Source organism: Miniopterus natalensis, chromosome 18 (genome assembly GCF_054644295.1).
Source record: "Miniopterus natalensis isolate mMinNat1 chromosome 18, mMinNat1.hap1, whole genome shotgun sequence".
Lineage (NCBI taxonomy): Eukaryota > Metazoa > Chordata > Mammalia > Chiroptera > Miniopteridae > Miniopterus > Miniopterus natalensis.
The window spans coordinates 16795181-16811295 of NC_142098.1; the positions used below are offsets into that span (position 1 = coordinate 16795181).

At 48.1% G+C, this 16115-nt stretch overlaps 1 protein-coding gene across 1 annotated transcript in view; it reads right to left on the minus strand.

Annotated features, from left to right (window-relative positions):
- Positions 1-16115, minus strand: part of ATP2C2 (ATPase secretory pathway Ca2+ transporting 2) — a 52102-nt gene that overhangs the window by 16059 nt on the left and 19928 nt on the right. The window contains 5 exon segments of the mRNA XM_087827216.1: positions 2943-3009; positions 6718-6793; positions 7139-7207; positions 7296-7445; positions 13966-14074. Of these exon segments, the coding sequence (XP_087683342.1) occupies positions 2943-3009; positions 6718-6793; positions 7139-7207; positions 7296-7445; positions 13966-14074 (471 nt within the window).

The following is a 16115-nucleotide window of genomic DNA, read 5'->3' on the forward strand; positions in this document are numbered from 1 at the left end:
TTCTCTGGCACAGGCTGATGAGGCTAACTAAGCAAACATTTGCAAGGGTTATGAGGGGGCATTTTCCCCCATGTGGCGTGGGGAGGGTGATTTTTGTACCAGGAAGCTTTCATAATAAAAAAACGAATCTACAAAGTAATAAAGATTAGAGTAACCAGGAAAAGCAAGTATATCTCGGATCACCTTGAGTGTCTCTCAGAGCAGGGGAAATTAGGATACAGTGTTTAAAAGAGTGACTCTCATTTTATTTTGGAGAATCTCTTCCTCACTGGATATTCTGATGGGGCTTGGACGTCTGTCTCATTATAGGACTTGTGTGTTTTTTTAATGGAAAAGGTGGACTTTATTATTTTTTATTATTTTTAAAATCCTCATCTGAGGATATTGTTTCCATTGCTTTTCAGAGAGAGTGGAAGAGAGAGAGGGAGGGAGGGAGAGAGAAATACCGATGTGAGAGACATGCATCGATTGGTTGCCTCCCCCATGCACCTCAACTGGGGATCAAGCCTGCAAATGAGGTATGAGCCCTTGGCTGGAATCAAACCGGGACCCTTTAGTCCAAGGGCCGATGATGCTCTAACCACTGAGCAAAACCATCCACGGCCTGGACTTTATATTTTGGTTTGGAATCAGTTTCAGATGGAGTTTTCCAAATGTCTGCCATTTGTATTTTGCTTCTATGATTTTTATCACACCTGCGTACCTCCTGGATCCTAACTATATAGTATCCTTAAAACCAACTCTTTTTTTATCTTAAGGTTTTTAAATTTTTTTTCATGCCCCCAGGATTTGGTATTAACGAGATTTGGTTTGTTGAAGGAATGCCAAAGTGTCTAAAACCAAAGACTTTTCCAGTTTCCATTGATTCAAAAAAACAGTTATTGAATACTTGTAGTAGGACACACACACCTGCCCACATGTTGATTTTGCTAGCCTGCCCCTCAATTGGTGCACACAGTGCACTGCAACTAAAATCCAGGGCCTTTGGCATTTTAAAGACCTGCATCTAAATCCATTCTGTTGCTAATTGTCAGGTAATGGTGTCCCTTCATTTATACACAGACAAGCTTGACCATGTACCAGAGACATGTGCACCCAACTCTTAAAGCAAGGTCCTCCTGCCCACACCGGTTAGCTCTGGGGAAGCAGCACCCTGTGACCTCGTGTCCCAGCACAGACAGGGTGCCTCGTCCACTGTGAGGTGCGTTACTGTAATTTACTGTAATGATAGCTACACACTAATGTTTGCAAACAGTGGCTTTTTTATATAAACTAGGAAGGCTCAGGGAGCTTTGCAATAACAACATTCCTAATTATCTGCTCTATGCTGTCTTTTGTTGCCTTTTTTGACATATAATTCACATACCATAAAATTCACCCCTTTCAAGTATATAATTCAGTGGTTTTTAGTATATTCAGAGTTGTGCAATCATCACCGAAATCGAGGTTAGAACGTTTCCATCACCTCCGAAAGAGGCCCCGTAACTGTTAGCAGCCACTCCCCAGCCCAGCCCTGGAAACACAGTCTAATTTCTGTGTCTATGGAGCTGCCTATTTCGGACATTTCATATAAATGAAATTATACAGTACGTGGCCGTTCGTGTCTGGTTTCCTTCACTTAGCATCATGTTTCCTAGGGCCTCCCATGCTGTAGCGGGTGTCAGTGCTTTGTTTCTTTTTGTGGCTGAATAATATTCCACTGGATGATTTTTATCCATTCATTAGTCGATGGGCATCTAAGCTTGTTTACAACATGGGTTTGATGTCCGAAGTGTATATTTTTATTCACAGACATTAAAAGAATTTCCCACGTATCACCTAAAGCGTCTTACAGACACAACAGCATGGGGTCACCCTCCGGAAACCACGGGGCTTAACATGAGCCTAGAAACGTGTTGGCTTTTCTGTGTCCCAGAAGTGTCACCAGTTGCCCTTCTGCTGGGACATACCCAGTTAGTGACCATCCCTGGCACTGGGCCTCCCTTGCCTTGGCAAGCAGCTATGGAAAAGCTGGGGTGACTCAAGCCACTAAGCCAGCTCCCTGCTCATCTCCGCATTGTCCCCCGGAACCCGGGGGCGTGACTGTTGCTTGTTGGAATCACCATGTGGAGGAAAGGCAGGTTCCTTGGGCTTAAAGTCAAGGGCCATGATTCCCAGCCCTGCCATCAGCTGTGTGGCCTCAGTGACATGTCCTCTATTCTCTCCCATAGCTTCCTCTCTAAAAGAAGGCCCTAGACCACTTGTCAAAGGAGTAATAGGAGCAGCCACACACCGTGAGCTCCGGATTGTTGCAGGAGCCTGCACAGGCTCTCATCCCATCCTCGCCATGGCCCCAGGAGGGGCTGTCTCATCACTCCCACTTTACAGAGGAGAAAACTGAGGCACAAAAAGTGCAGAAGTGCCCTGGCTAGTGTGGTTCACTGGTTAGGGTGCAGGCCCACACACCAAGGAGTCACGGGTTCGATTCCCTGTCAAGGGCACATACCTGGTTTGCAGGCTCGATCCCCCGCCCCGGTTGGGGCACATGCAGTTGGCAACCAATCGATGTGTCTCTCTCACATTGATGTTTCTCTAGCCCCCCCCCACCTCCCTTCCACTCTCTCTAAAGATCAATGGAGAAAGTATCCTTTGGTGAGGATTAATAACAACAATGAAAAAAGTGCAGAAGTTTGCCTAAGGTCACACAGCTAGCGAGTGGTAAAGCCAGAATTTAACCCTAGGCAGGCTGGCTCTGGAGTCCACACCATTAGCCAGAAAGATCCAAACCCAGGGGCAAAAAAGTGACATGAATGGAAACTCCAGATCGTATGCTGTCATTTGTTTTGCAAGCTGTGCCCAGGCACCCCCACCTGTCAGACAGTGTGCTACTGGGAGACTGTGGCCTGGGGCGAGGAGAATGCATCTTCCCACACTGTTCCTGCTCCCCAAGCTCCCCGCCTTACCTGACCCCAATCGTGAACATGCTGAGCAGGTGCTTCCCTTGCAGCCAGCCAGTGAGAATGATTACGCCTGGGGGAGACACCAAAAACACAAAGTGTGTACACACACACACACTCTATCCAACATCTGAAAGCAAGGCGGCCTTTCAAAATCATTTCCTTAAAGAGTTCACAGGAGTCTAGACACAGGGCAATGATTAATAACCTCAAGGACTTGTAACCACTTCTTCCATTTTAAGATACCCTCATACCTACAAAAAAGAATGGTTTTACTTTTCTTAGGAAAGGATCAAGCCAGTTCAAGTAAACTCCCCCCAAAGGTGTCTGGTGTGGCAGACGATGCTGCTTTCATGATGGGCAGATGGGCCACTATTTCTTGAATTTTTTTATCTTGCCATGTTCGTGATGAAATACATTCCCTTCTCCATTCTCTCCTGTGTCAACCGCTGACACAATGTCTACCAAACACCAGGCCCTGTGCTAGGCTCAGGACACATGGAGACTGTCAGAGATGGGCCCCTGAGGCTGAGAAATGGCATGAGCCGTGCTGGGACTCATGGAAGTTCATGAGGTGTCCGGCAATGGGGAAAAGTTCCAGGGCCACTAGGGGTGGCCTCAGTTTGCTCATCTATAAAGTGGGGATAATGACCATGCCTTCCTCGAGGAGTTGTTTCAGGATTTGAGACATGCCAACACATCTGAAGTGCTCAGCAGAGCGCCTGGCCCGCAGTGAATGCCCACAGTTAACTGTTGCTGCAACTGCATGGGAAGTTGGGAGGAAAGTGGGAAGGTGAGTGGGATTCCTGTTGACACTGCACGATTTGCTAAAGAACATCAGCTTTGTTTCACAGGAACAGGGAGCCAGGACCAGTTATGTGCTGGATAGTAGTAGTAGTAGTGGTGGGGGTGGGGTGGGGGTGTGCATGTTTGTGTAAGGGGTCATGAGTTCTAATTTGTTAGGTGTGGGGGTTTTTCCATACTATACTTAGCTACAGAACTCAGCAGTCAAATGAAATCTTAGCTGGAACCCAAATGAACTCAGATGTAAAAGATTGTAGAGTAGAAGCTGTTGGAAATAGGGGTGGGGCACTGAGTCTGGGGCCTCGCCCACTAGGACCAGACACCCAGCCCCACAGGCCTCCCTACAGAAGGCTGCAGCTTGCTGACAGGGGCTCACACAGCCTATGTGCACATCTTCTCCCAAATCGCGTCCAATAACTTCATAATGGCAGCTTGAAACAGGCCAGGCTGAGAGTATTGACACTGCAGGAATTGGCAAATGCTACTTTCCCCTGGAAAGTGTTAAACATTTACCAGTACAACACTGCCACCCTGCAGCTCCCACTTGGGTCCTTAGGGATGCATGGAACCCAGTTTCAAAACTCCCACTCTTCTAGGACAATTCTTGAAGTATTTATTGTGAAGTAAAAGGTCTGAGGGGTATTGTGGCCTGGCCACAGACATGCCAATTTAAGTTCTAATTTAACTTGAGGAATAATGGCCTATACAAGGCAATGACCTTGTAGGAACCCTGACTTGCAACTTTTCATTTTTTATAAACAAATTTCATCTTGTAGAAAGTCCTGTTAACTCACTACCTATTTGACAATCTACCTTAAAGCACATCTACTTGATATTTGTTCTTGAGGCTCCTGGGCTAGAAAGAACAGCACTCATTAGAGCACCATCTCCTTCTGGTCACCATAATTGTCCAGAGCACGTATTAGAAAACCTTTTCAACAACAGGCAGACAGTAAATAGTTTTGGCTATTTACTGTCTCTGTTGCAACTCAACTTGGCCACTGTAGTGTGAGAGCGGCCATAGATAACATGTGAGTGGGTGTGGCTGTGTTCCAATTAAACGTGATTTATAAACACCGAAATCTAAATTTGAATTGAAACTTGAATTTCATATACTTCTCATGGCATGCAATATTATTATTCTTTTGATTTTTTTCAATCACTTAAACATGTAAAAGATATTCTTTGCTTGTGGGCCATTACAAAACTAGGTGGTGAATCCAGTTTGGCCCGGAAGTCATAGACTCTAATCCCTGCTCTAGAATGCAAAAGAGGCCTCTGGGCACTCTAGTCTGCCCTGATGCCTGGGCAACATGCAACCCCAAGGAGGGCAAATGAGTGGCGATCACAGCCACTTTCCCCTTCTGTGTCCAAGACAGATGTCACTAACCCATCTCAGTCCTCTTTGCCACCATGCCTGAGCCCAGCCTCACAGTCCTCTCATAGCACAGAGCCCCACTAGCTGTGATCAGACTTGGCAGGTTAAGATAAAACCCTTTTTTCACCACTGCTCCAGGACAAAGTAGGCAGAAAGGAGAGAAGAGGGTGTAGTGGTATTTAAAAATAGTAAACTTTGTGATTTAGCCAACCCTGAGCAGTTAATCCAAAGCGTGGATTTGGAAAGGAGACTAGACTGGAATGCTGAGAGGAAAGGGTGAGTAGGTCTGTCCCCAGCATGACAAAATTGAGAGCCCTGACTCCAGGGCTCATCCTCTTATAAGCTATAAAGGAGTGGGAAATTTATTTCATACTTTTGAACTTATTTTTTCCTCTGCCTGGAATTCCCAATCCCCTCTTTTGTCATTTGGCAAACTCCTCCTCATCCTGTAAGCCCTGGTTTAACGTCACCTCCTCCTTGGAGCCTTCCCAACTCTTCCAACCAGATTAACTGCTACTTTCACATTTCGTATTTGTTCAGGTGTCTCTCCCCGATTTGTCTGGGGCCCTTCAAAGGGAAGAAGCTGTTTTACTCATCTTGGTGGCCCCAGAACCTATAGGGTCCAGTGTGTCATAGAACACTCACTGAATGAATTCATGCACCTGGGTGCCCAGAGGCACAGCAACACTGCTGCTGGGACGGACAGCTGTTTTTCCCAAGAACTCCTCTGGCTTCAGGTTTAGCCGGACTCACTAGTACCTCCTCTTATCACTGCTTGTGCTATGGGCGGTGGTTTTGGTATGTTCCTTTATTAACTCATTAACTCAACAAATGTTTATTGAGAATCCACTATGGGCAAGGCACTGGTTGGTCCTGAAGGCTGGGAACAAAGGACACAGACTCAAAGTCAGAGCTGGAGACAGCAGGAGGGAGCGGGTGAAGAGACCAGGGCAGCTCCACAGTGACGTTCAGGCGCAAGACCTGAATTCAGGTCTGCGGCATCACGTTAATGCTGCCTTTGGTGTGTTGCCAAAGGCCATGAGGCACAAGCCCAGGCACAGCCTACTTAGTGGCATAGAAATATGGCTGGGCACATGGCTAACCAACATTTTCCATCTCCCTGGCAGATAGGCAGGCCATGTGACTCCATTCTGACAAACTGAAAATGGACAAAAGTGATGACTTCACTTCCAAAAAATTTCCCATGTTCTTTTTCCCCAGCTATGGCTAAACAATGATGACCAGCCTCCAAGGACCCAGTGGAAGGGAGAGCAAAACTACGGCAGGGGCCTGGGCCCCCGAGCCGGCGTCTGGAGGTGAGCTGTCCAGGAAAGCCACCAGGCCGAGAACATGCCCGTGGACTATGATGTGAGCAAATGAACTTCGACCATGTTAAGTCATTAAAATGCAGGGGCTGCTTGTTACCACAGTTAGTCTAGTCTGACTAATACAGAAGCCTTTTGTCACTGTCAGAGAGTCTCCGATCCCCAAGCCCCATCCCCTCCCAGGTGAGCAGCAGGCTCTTTGAGAAACAGCCGTGGCTGCCCGGGACGGCTCTCCCCAGGCGCCAGGCCCGAGTGCAGAAGCTGCTTCACTCACCAATTACGCAGAACGAGAACAGCGTCAGTTGTTTCCCCAGATTGTCCATGCTTTTTTGTAGAGGAGTTTTGGGTGTCTGAAAGGATGGGAACAATGGGTTTGTTAGATGACATCCCAGCAGCGTCCCACAGCTCCTGCCTGGCTCGTTTACATCTTGAGCTGAGTGACAACTACACAGGGGCACACACATGCAAAAATTCACTGACTTCTCCATTTAATATCTGTGCATCTTACTGTCTGTAAGTTGTATCTTGACAAAAATCCTAACAAATGTCTTAAAATAAAAATTAGTTTTTAAAAAGCATACTCGCATTAACCACATGACCCTCATTCCTCATGGGTGGACAGGGCCGGTATCACTGCCCAAGAATAATCTCAAACCCCAGCTCACAAGCAAACCAAAGCCCCCCCTCGCCCTTACCTCTTCAGCCCGCATCATCTTAAACACTTCTCCGAACTGAGACCTTTCCCCTGTTCCGATCACGACTCCCTGTGTTCAGGAGAGAGGGAAGCGTGAGGTCTGAGGCTGGAAAGCTGCTTCGATAGAAGCCGAGGCCTCCGGGCGCCCCAGGGCGTACCTGCCCCTTCCCGTACTGGACCAGGGTGCCCATGAAGACGATGTTTCTCAGGGCGGTGAGGTCCCCCTCGCCTGTCAGCGGGGTGTCCGTCTTACTGCATGGCTCAGCTTCTCCTGTGAAACTGGACTCGTCCACCAGGAGGTCTGTGACCTGGGGAGCAGAGGGAAAGGCAGTGGAACCTGTCCCCTCCCCCGTGAGCCGGTTTTAACAGCACCGATGCTGTCAATCACCTTCGTGTCAATTGCCACAGACCATGAACATGGAATGCCTCGAAATCGGGGGACAAAAATCAGACCACGACCCGAGATGCCTCAAGAATCGGAAAAGCTTTGAACGCCTGGCCCCTCTCAGAAAAGCATGAAATCTTGTACCTTCTTTTATATTATTTTAAACTTTAATATAATGTTTTTTAAAAACCTTAGGCAATGGTTAATTTAGAATATGCCCTTCAAAGCAACTGTGCTTTTTGCCTAACATTCCATATGCTGCCCACCTTGGGGGATGCCCAGATCACCTGTGTGGTTTGAGCATCACTGAGGCAGGTTGTTCAGCGACGGTCTAAGGTTACGCCAACACCAGAAACATGGTCACACACACACTCCAGAAGGGGAAGCTGCCAACATTTCTTTAACACCTGCTATGTACCAAGCCCTACACTGAGCGTGTCACAAGGCTTATCTTAAGCCTCACTCCCCCCATGGAAGATGCTATTATTTTCTCCATTTTACCTATGGGGAAACTGAGGCACAGTGAGGAACTTGCTGAAGGCTATACAGCTCCTTAGTGGCAGAGCAGAGGTTGAACCAAGGCTCTGCTTCCAAATACTTCACTCTCAACCATCTTCCAAGCTGACCACAGACCCAGCAGGTATCACTCAAGAGATGAGTCTCCTGTGGCCAGAACTGGAACAGATACATTTGAGGAGATAAGTGTTCTAGGGTGGGCCCGACCCTGCCCCACCTCCCGGACCCTATTACATGAGCATGTAAAACCAACTTAGAGACACCAACTGCTAGATCAGCGATTCTCAAATAGGAGCCTGGGTGTTCTCCATGATTTCAAAATTTTAGAATTCAATAAATCTTTTAAAAACATGCCCAGTGCCTTGGGGTCCCAGTCCCCGAGATGGCAGGGGCTACCACTTGCGTATGGAGCGCCCACCTCCCATTCCTCCCTAACAGAAACCCCCGGTCTGGGAGTGGGGCTGTGCCCCAGCACACAACCCCATTCCCCAGCCTCCCTTGTAGCTCAGTGTCTCCACAATGAGACAACAGCAAGACGTAAGAAGTCACCGTAGTCCTGGGGGAGAGCTTTGAAGATAGTGGAGCTGACGGCCCCCCTCTGGCCTTCCTCACCTTCCTCGCTCTCTCTGCCTACCTGTCGCTCTCGTGGCCGGAGCTCCAGAAGCCACCTTCCAAGCATCAAGGGGATGACCACACCAGGGAAGGCAGAATGGGGCTGGAGAAGGCCAGGCCTTCATTCCATGGACACCCCGCTTCCGAACTCTCATTAAGTGAGAGACAAAAAATTCCTGGCCCGTTGGAGCCAATATACATATTTATCTAAATCTAGTCAAGCACAACCACGGAAGGATCTAGAGTTTGCATGTGTGTTTTTTTTAAATCCCCAGGACATCAAGGGAAAGTCAAATGACCAATCGGGGCAGCTCCTAACCTACAATGAAAGAAAAAATGGGAGAACTGAGCCACCCGGCACCATAGGCTGCTGACCCAGAGGCCCTGGGCAGCAGAAATTGGCACCGTAGCCCAATGGCACACAGAGAGTTCACTCCCAGAAAACACTGTTTAATGGGAAGTGACAATAATTTGGATATGTCGTACTTGATTTGAAAATTTGCTCAGGTTTACAGTTGTATGTATGTTTGAAGTAGATGGAATTTGTACCTAACTTTGTTCACATTTAAGAAACACTGTTAATTAAAGAAAGACTAATTAAAGAAAGACTAATTAAAATGTGACCTGCTTGCCCAGTTTCTTAACTGGTCAATTCAATAAGACTTCAATGGATGCCTATTATATGCCCAAAGAATTTTAAGTCAGGCTCTGCTTCAAGAACTTTGGAGAAAAAGACCCCTGTAGGTGAGACAAATGGAAGGTACTACATAGGACGGTGCTAAATTAGAGTGGAACAGAAATTCGGAGAAGAAATAATACTGCTGACATCATAATAGTGAGCATTCGCAGAGTATTTCCATTCTCTCATGAAACATTCACAATTATCCCATGGAAAAGACTGCTCTGATTCCCACTTTATAGATGAAAAAACTGAGGCTCTGGGAGATTAAGAAACTTGCCCAAGGCCCAAAGGCTCAGGTGTGTCAGACGGATCCTGGTGCACCCTCCATTCTTTTTAGCACAGTCTGAGATGGGGAAGGGGGGCCCGGTCATGAGCGGTCAGAGGCAGAGTTTAGTCTTGATGCACGGGGAACAGGGAGCCATTGCAGGTTCCACTGTTCTCAGTGGACACGGAGCCTGGGAAGAGGCCCTACGAAGGCTGTGCGGATGAGATAGGGGGAGATTCAGCTGGAGTGACCACACCAGTTGCCAAAGCATGAGGATGCTTCACAGAAAGAACTGCTACTAATTGGCAACATAGTAAAAACGTGAGGAAACACCCCTCGGCCAGGTGATCAAGGTCAACACCAGCCGTGATGAGCCATGGTGACTGCATGCACCCTTGACACGATGTGAGGAGAAGGGCACTTTACCGCTATGGTCTTCCTCCCAAAACCCACAGCTGCCGTCTAATCGTGAAAAAAATCAGACAAATCACAATTGTGGGACAGTCTACAAAACACCTAACCAGTGCTTCTCAAAACCGTCAAGGTCATCAAAAACAAGCAATGTCTGAGAAACTGTCACAGACACCAAGTAAATGTACTATGGGATCCTGGGACAGAAAAATGACATTAGGGAAAAAATGCAGAAATCTGAAAAAAGTGTGACCCTTATATATATTTATATATAAAAATACGTTATATCACAACATAATATGCAATCATATTAATATATTAATAAAATAACCATATTAATGGTTAACAGTAGTCATTATATTGATAATGCTAATGTATCACTATTGGTTCATTAATTGTAAGGAATGTCCCATACTAACATATGACGTTAATAACAGAGGAAACTGGGTGTGGGACATAGGGGAATCTTCTATACTATCTTCTTAAATTCAGTGAATCTAAAACTGTTCTGAAAGTTAAAGTCTATTTTTCTTAAAGTGAGGAATGGAAGAGAGGGATGAGACAAAGGTGACTTCCCTCCAGACAGCTAGCCAGAGAAGCAGGAGATGAGGGGGAGGGGCGTGTGGGTGTGGAGACCCTGGACCGGAGGCGGTATCTGTCCATCCGTCCCCTGCTATGGACCAGGTCTTCTTCTGGGCTCTGGGAACAAGTCAGGAAGACCCCCTGCCTTCAGGGAGCCTACACTCCAGTCTCGGGGTGGGGGGGGGAGAGAAGAGGGGATGAATTACACCGGAATGAATCACGGGGCAGGCAGGGCACAGAGGAGGCCCCTTAGGAGAGAGGTCGGGGAAGGACAAGGGCAGGGAGAGAGAGGACATTGAGCTGAGACCTCAGGAATGAGAAGAGCCAAGAAAGGATGGTGGGAGAGGGTTTCAAGTGGCAGAAATGGCCCTACTGTGTGGTGGCCCGCCGCATGGACACACCATAGGCAGTTAAAAGCAGCACCACCTCTGGCTTCTAGGTCAGACCTAGGCATCAGCTTGGGCCTCCTCTACCTAAAACAGCTGATTTGTGTTGATTCTAGGTTGGCTCAAAAGCCAGTGCCTCCAGGAAGCCCTCTGTGACTGCATCAGGCCAGGCCAGTCTGTTCTGGTTAGGAAATCCAGAACTTGCTGTACTTTTCCCTCAAGTTCCCCTAGCAGTCACTGAACAAGTTACCTGGCATGAGGAGATGTAGTCTGTCTGTCAGTCTGGACTATAAACCCATGAGCACAAGGATCAGGTCTATTTTCTTCACTGCCTCCTCAGCACTCAGCACAGTCCCTGGCACAGAGCAGGTGTTCAAGAAATATTTCTTGAGAATCACATAATACCAGTGGCTACCAAGGAGGTGGCTCAGCCTGAAGACAGGGCTCGGGAGCTCCCTGTCACTTCCTGCTCAGGTGCAGATAAGGGAGACAAGCATTACTTGGAGTCCTGACAGGTTCCTTTCAATTCCCTTTTCACTTAGAAATGGCAGGACAAAGAAAGAGCAGTGGCCCTGCTCTACTGGCTGCCCCAGGTCAGCCCTTCACAGAGGCCTCAGCCTTTGTTTTAATTCTGGAAAGAGAAAATAATGCCCTCTGACGCCCACACATTATGCAAAAAGGGCAGGTGTTTGGGTTACTTATTTTAAGAGCTTGCTTGAACCTGCTATTTCCTGGCCCTAAGTGGCTTCAAAATGTATATAAGCTCTCCTGGATCTCAGAGCTTAAGAGCTGATAAAACTATTCCACGGTGAATACACAAAGCTATTGATTGTCCAACAGAGTTGCAAAATACCAAAAAGGAAACTGGTAGTGTGTTTGCAGCTGGCAGCTTGGATTAAACCCTCGTGGTGTCAACAGCCAGATATAATTTAATTTATATAAGCAGGGCAGGAAGAAAACCAGTTGAGTTATAAGGACGTTATCTGGGGTCTAAAAAATTGTTTCAAAGAACTGTTGGAGCGACCAGTAATGACAGACAATAAAATCAGTAGCTAATATTTGGTCACTGGTAACCCCTAGCAGGCATCATGCCAAGCAGGCTGAAGGTCTTAGCTTGTTTCTTCATGATAACCCTGCAAGGTGGGAATGAACATTAATCCCTTTGATAGATGAGAAAACCGAGGCTTGGAGGGGCCAATCCCTCCCTCAAAGTCACACACTGGGAGGTGCTGGGCAGGGATTTGAAACCCAGGGCCCTCTGACATCCAACGTGTGCCCACCACTCACTGATGCCAGGCACCATTCTGAGCACTCTGCATCTATGAAGTCAATTAATCCTTACAACCACCTTTTGGGCATTACCCCCCCCCCCCCCCAGCCCCACTCATTTTACAGAGGCAGAAACTGAGGCACAGAGAGGCTAAGTAACTTGCTGCAGGTCACACAGCTTGTGAATGAGAGGCATCAGGTTGGAAGCCAGGCTGACACCCAGCCTCAGGGCACTGACCACTTGGAGCACTGCCTCTCCATAGCACCTGTGGCAGAATCCTCCTTACCGCTGGGCTGCCCACCATCAGGACCCACCCTGTCCCTCTGGAACCCCCACACTGGGAGCCAGAGCCCCCTCTCGGTGGAGAAGTGAACAATGTTTCAGACTAGTCTCCCAGCTTTCCCAGGGGACAATGGTTTCTCTAATGGGCCCCAAGTGCCCCAGACCTGCACACTGAATGCTGGCACAGGGAAGGGTGGATGGTGAGGAATCACTTCTGGTGCAGGAAGGGGCACCCGCATGAGCCTGAGAGAGAATGCCCCCAGCCCCCCCATTCCCCCCACCCCTGGCCTGTCTGGAAATCTGAAAGTTGGGGCAGAGGGGAGGGAAAGCCCGAGGCCCTCTGGCCCCCGCCTCCACTTCAAAGCCTGGCCAGAATGCTGGAAACACAGGCCCAGGGACTGGCTCCTGGCTCTTCACCTCTCTCCACCCCCTGCCCTCCCCGCCACCCTTTTAACAGCATGCCATTAATCCTGCCATTCCCGAGAAAATAAATAAATCGGGCAGATAACCTGCGCTTAATCCTTTATCGCTAGAAGCTTTGAACAACTCTTAAGCATTCTTGAAAAGAATCACAAAATAGATGGCTCCTGTCAACGGATCCCTCTGAACTTGATTTAACCTCTGCTGAGAGTGCAGGGTTATCGGGGAGCGCCTGGGGCGCTGTGCTGTGCAGCTGCGTGGCCTGGCACCCAGAGGCTGGGGAAGCAGCTTGCCCACACCCGTGTCCCCCAACTGGGCAACCGTGTCCCCAAAACTGGGCTACTTTTTATCTCCACTGGCTCTGGCTCCCTTCTCGTTCCTGAGCAGTCTAACAGCATCTCTTTCTGACATCACTGTGGCTGTTTCTAGAAGGAACATTTGCCTCGTTCCTTGACCCCACCCCAGTTCCATTTGCTGATGCTGCCTGCTATCAACTAGAGTCAACAACCAAAATTTGTTAGGGTTAGAGTTAAAATGAGAGTAATTAATTTATGAAATACAGTTTGAAGAGCTTTGTGCTTAAAATTAGATTTGTTATTATTATTTTTGTTAACCCTCACCCGAGGATATTTTTTCCATTAGAGAGAGTGGAATGGAGGGAAGGAGGGGGAGAGAGAGAGACAGAGAGAGAGAAACATCGATATGAGAGAGACAGAACAATTGGTTGCCTCCCACACTCGCCCAACCGGGGCCAGGGATCAAACCTGCAACTCAGGTACATGCCCTTGACTGGGAATCAAATCTGTGACCCTTCAGTGCTCGGGCCAATGCTCTAACCACTGACCCAAACCAGCCAGGGCAAAATGAGCTTGTTTGCTAACTCCCTGACGTGTTTGTTTCATGTGCGTGCATGTGTGCATGCATGTGTACGTGCACATGTGCATGCGTGAGAGAATGTCTGCCTCTGGTAAGCTAAGTGTGTGCCTATCCCATCAACCAGGGTGGAGGACCCCTCACCTCAGTGAGACGAATGTCTGCAGGGATCCGGTCTCCGATTGAGAGAGACACGATGTCTCCGGGAACCAGGTCTCGGGCGAGCAGGTGCTGGAGTTTCCCTTCTCTTATGCTGTGTTTGACATGGTAAAAAGCAAAAGCACCGTGTTGACATGCCATCTTTATGCACTTTGATAAATTTGAGCAAAGATAGAAACACACTTCCTCTTTCAGTTATGGACAAACCTTTGTGCCTTTGTGGTGGTGTTATTTTTTTAAATTCATGGAGCCTAAAAGATTTTTTGGAAAAGGGTGTGGTTTCTGGGAGACCCTGGCCCTCATCTGAAACATGGGGCTTTCACTGTTTACTCTGCCGGGAAACAAGGCTGGGCCACTTGGCCTCCAGAAGCTTCTGCAGGGCTAGGTCAGCGGTTCTAAAGCTCCCTTAGTGGAGCCAGTAGCTTGTACCCTCAGGAAAGACACCGCTCAGGTGTGCAGAGCTGGCTTGAGATCTCAGGAATGGCAGAGCCTTGTCCGAGCTGGAAGGAGCATCTTAAGGGTCCGAGAAGCCCAGGACCAGCTTCCCACAGGGCCATGACCCTTCCTCATGGCCATCCCCCTTTAGACAGGGGGTGTGCTTCTGTGCACAGGTTCCAACTGGAACCCCACCACAGCGGACGCTGTAGCGGCCTCCCCTCTGGCCTCCTTCAATCCATCCTGCACATGGCAGACGGACAGCTCTTAAGACACAAATCAGATCAGAACTCCCTCCCGCTTCAAACTGTCCAACGGCTTTCCAATGACCTTGGAATCAAACCCAAAAGCCCTGCTAAGGCCCTCTTGACCTGGACCTGCCTCTTCCTTACCTCCTGCTGCTCCCTCCCCACACCAGCCAGCCCTTGAACACACCCAACTCTTTCTAGTCTCAAGGTCTCAGGTGACCCTGAATGCTGGAGCAGACATTCCCTTCTTCCTTGATAACAGAATTCAGTCTTGTTCAGGTATCCACCCTGCCCCCACAACTGTGTGCTCTAGGGATGGGCCCTAACTGGCTGAGATCATTGGCGTGATCTCGCCTCCTGTGCACAGGCACAGTCTATAACACTGGCCTGAGACATGAGTGGACATTTGAAGGGGTTCATGTATCTGTAAATACACACACACACACACACACACACACACACACACACACACACAGCTTCTTCTTCTGTTTGACTTTTCATGTCTGGCTGTGATGCCCGGAGCTGTGGCAGTCATCTTGGAATCATGAGGGGAACTAGCCAGAGAACAAAGTCAACATGCTAAGGATGGCAGAGTAAAGAAATAAAAGGGCCAGGTCCTTGGTGCCATCTTGAATTAATTAACCCCACTGCCTCCCACCTCAGATCCCTTGCCATGAGATAATACAATGTCCTTGTGGTTTGTGCAGCTGAGTTTTCTGTTCCTTGTAGCCAAGAGCACCTATCTGATATACGCCTGCTGCTCCCTCAGCTCTTCCCATGGCTGGCTCCTTCTCTTTCTCAGGCCTCAACTTAAGCATCAGCTTTTCCTTAAATGTCAGATCAGGGTGGCCTGATCGCCAGCTATTTAAAGTTGTCCCCACCCCTCCACCAGTCACTACTGCATCTCTGTGCGGTTTTTGTTTTCATTTTTGTGTGGCTTTGGGTGTTGGGGGAGTCTTTTGGCTTTAATGCACCTGCTGCGCTCCAAAATCTTATTCACCAATTGTAGCCCCAGCACTATTTCTCCCAGCACACGGTAGGCGTTCAATAAATACTTAATGACTGCACAAAGGATGGAGGTAATACAGGAAGGGTCTGCATGGCAAGTGTTTCTCCTAATTTGTAAAACAGGCCTTGGAGACTCAGAGAGTGAGGCTGTATATCTTCAGTGCTCTTTCACCTCTACCAGGCTGCCTGCCACTGCTGCTTTTGAAAATAAAATGTCTTTTAGAAGCAAAACTTCTGAGGACATCAATAATGTATCTATTCATCTAAAAGGTCAAGACTTGATATTTAAGCTTAAGATCAGATCGTTAAACCACATCAATCATTTACGCTTTCCTTTGCTCACATGACTATGTCTCACATCACACACCTGGATTTCTGACAGCCTTGGTCATCCCATTATTAAGCCCAGACATCTTTACTGCCCCCAGTGACCCTTCTAGAATT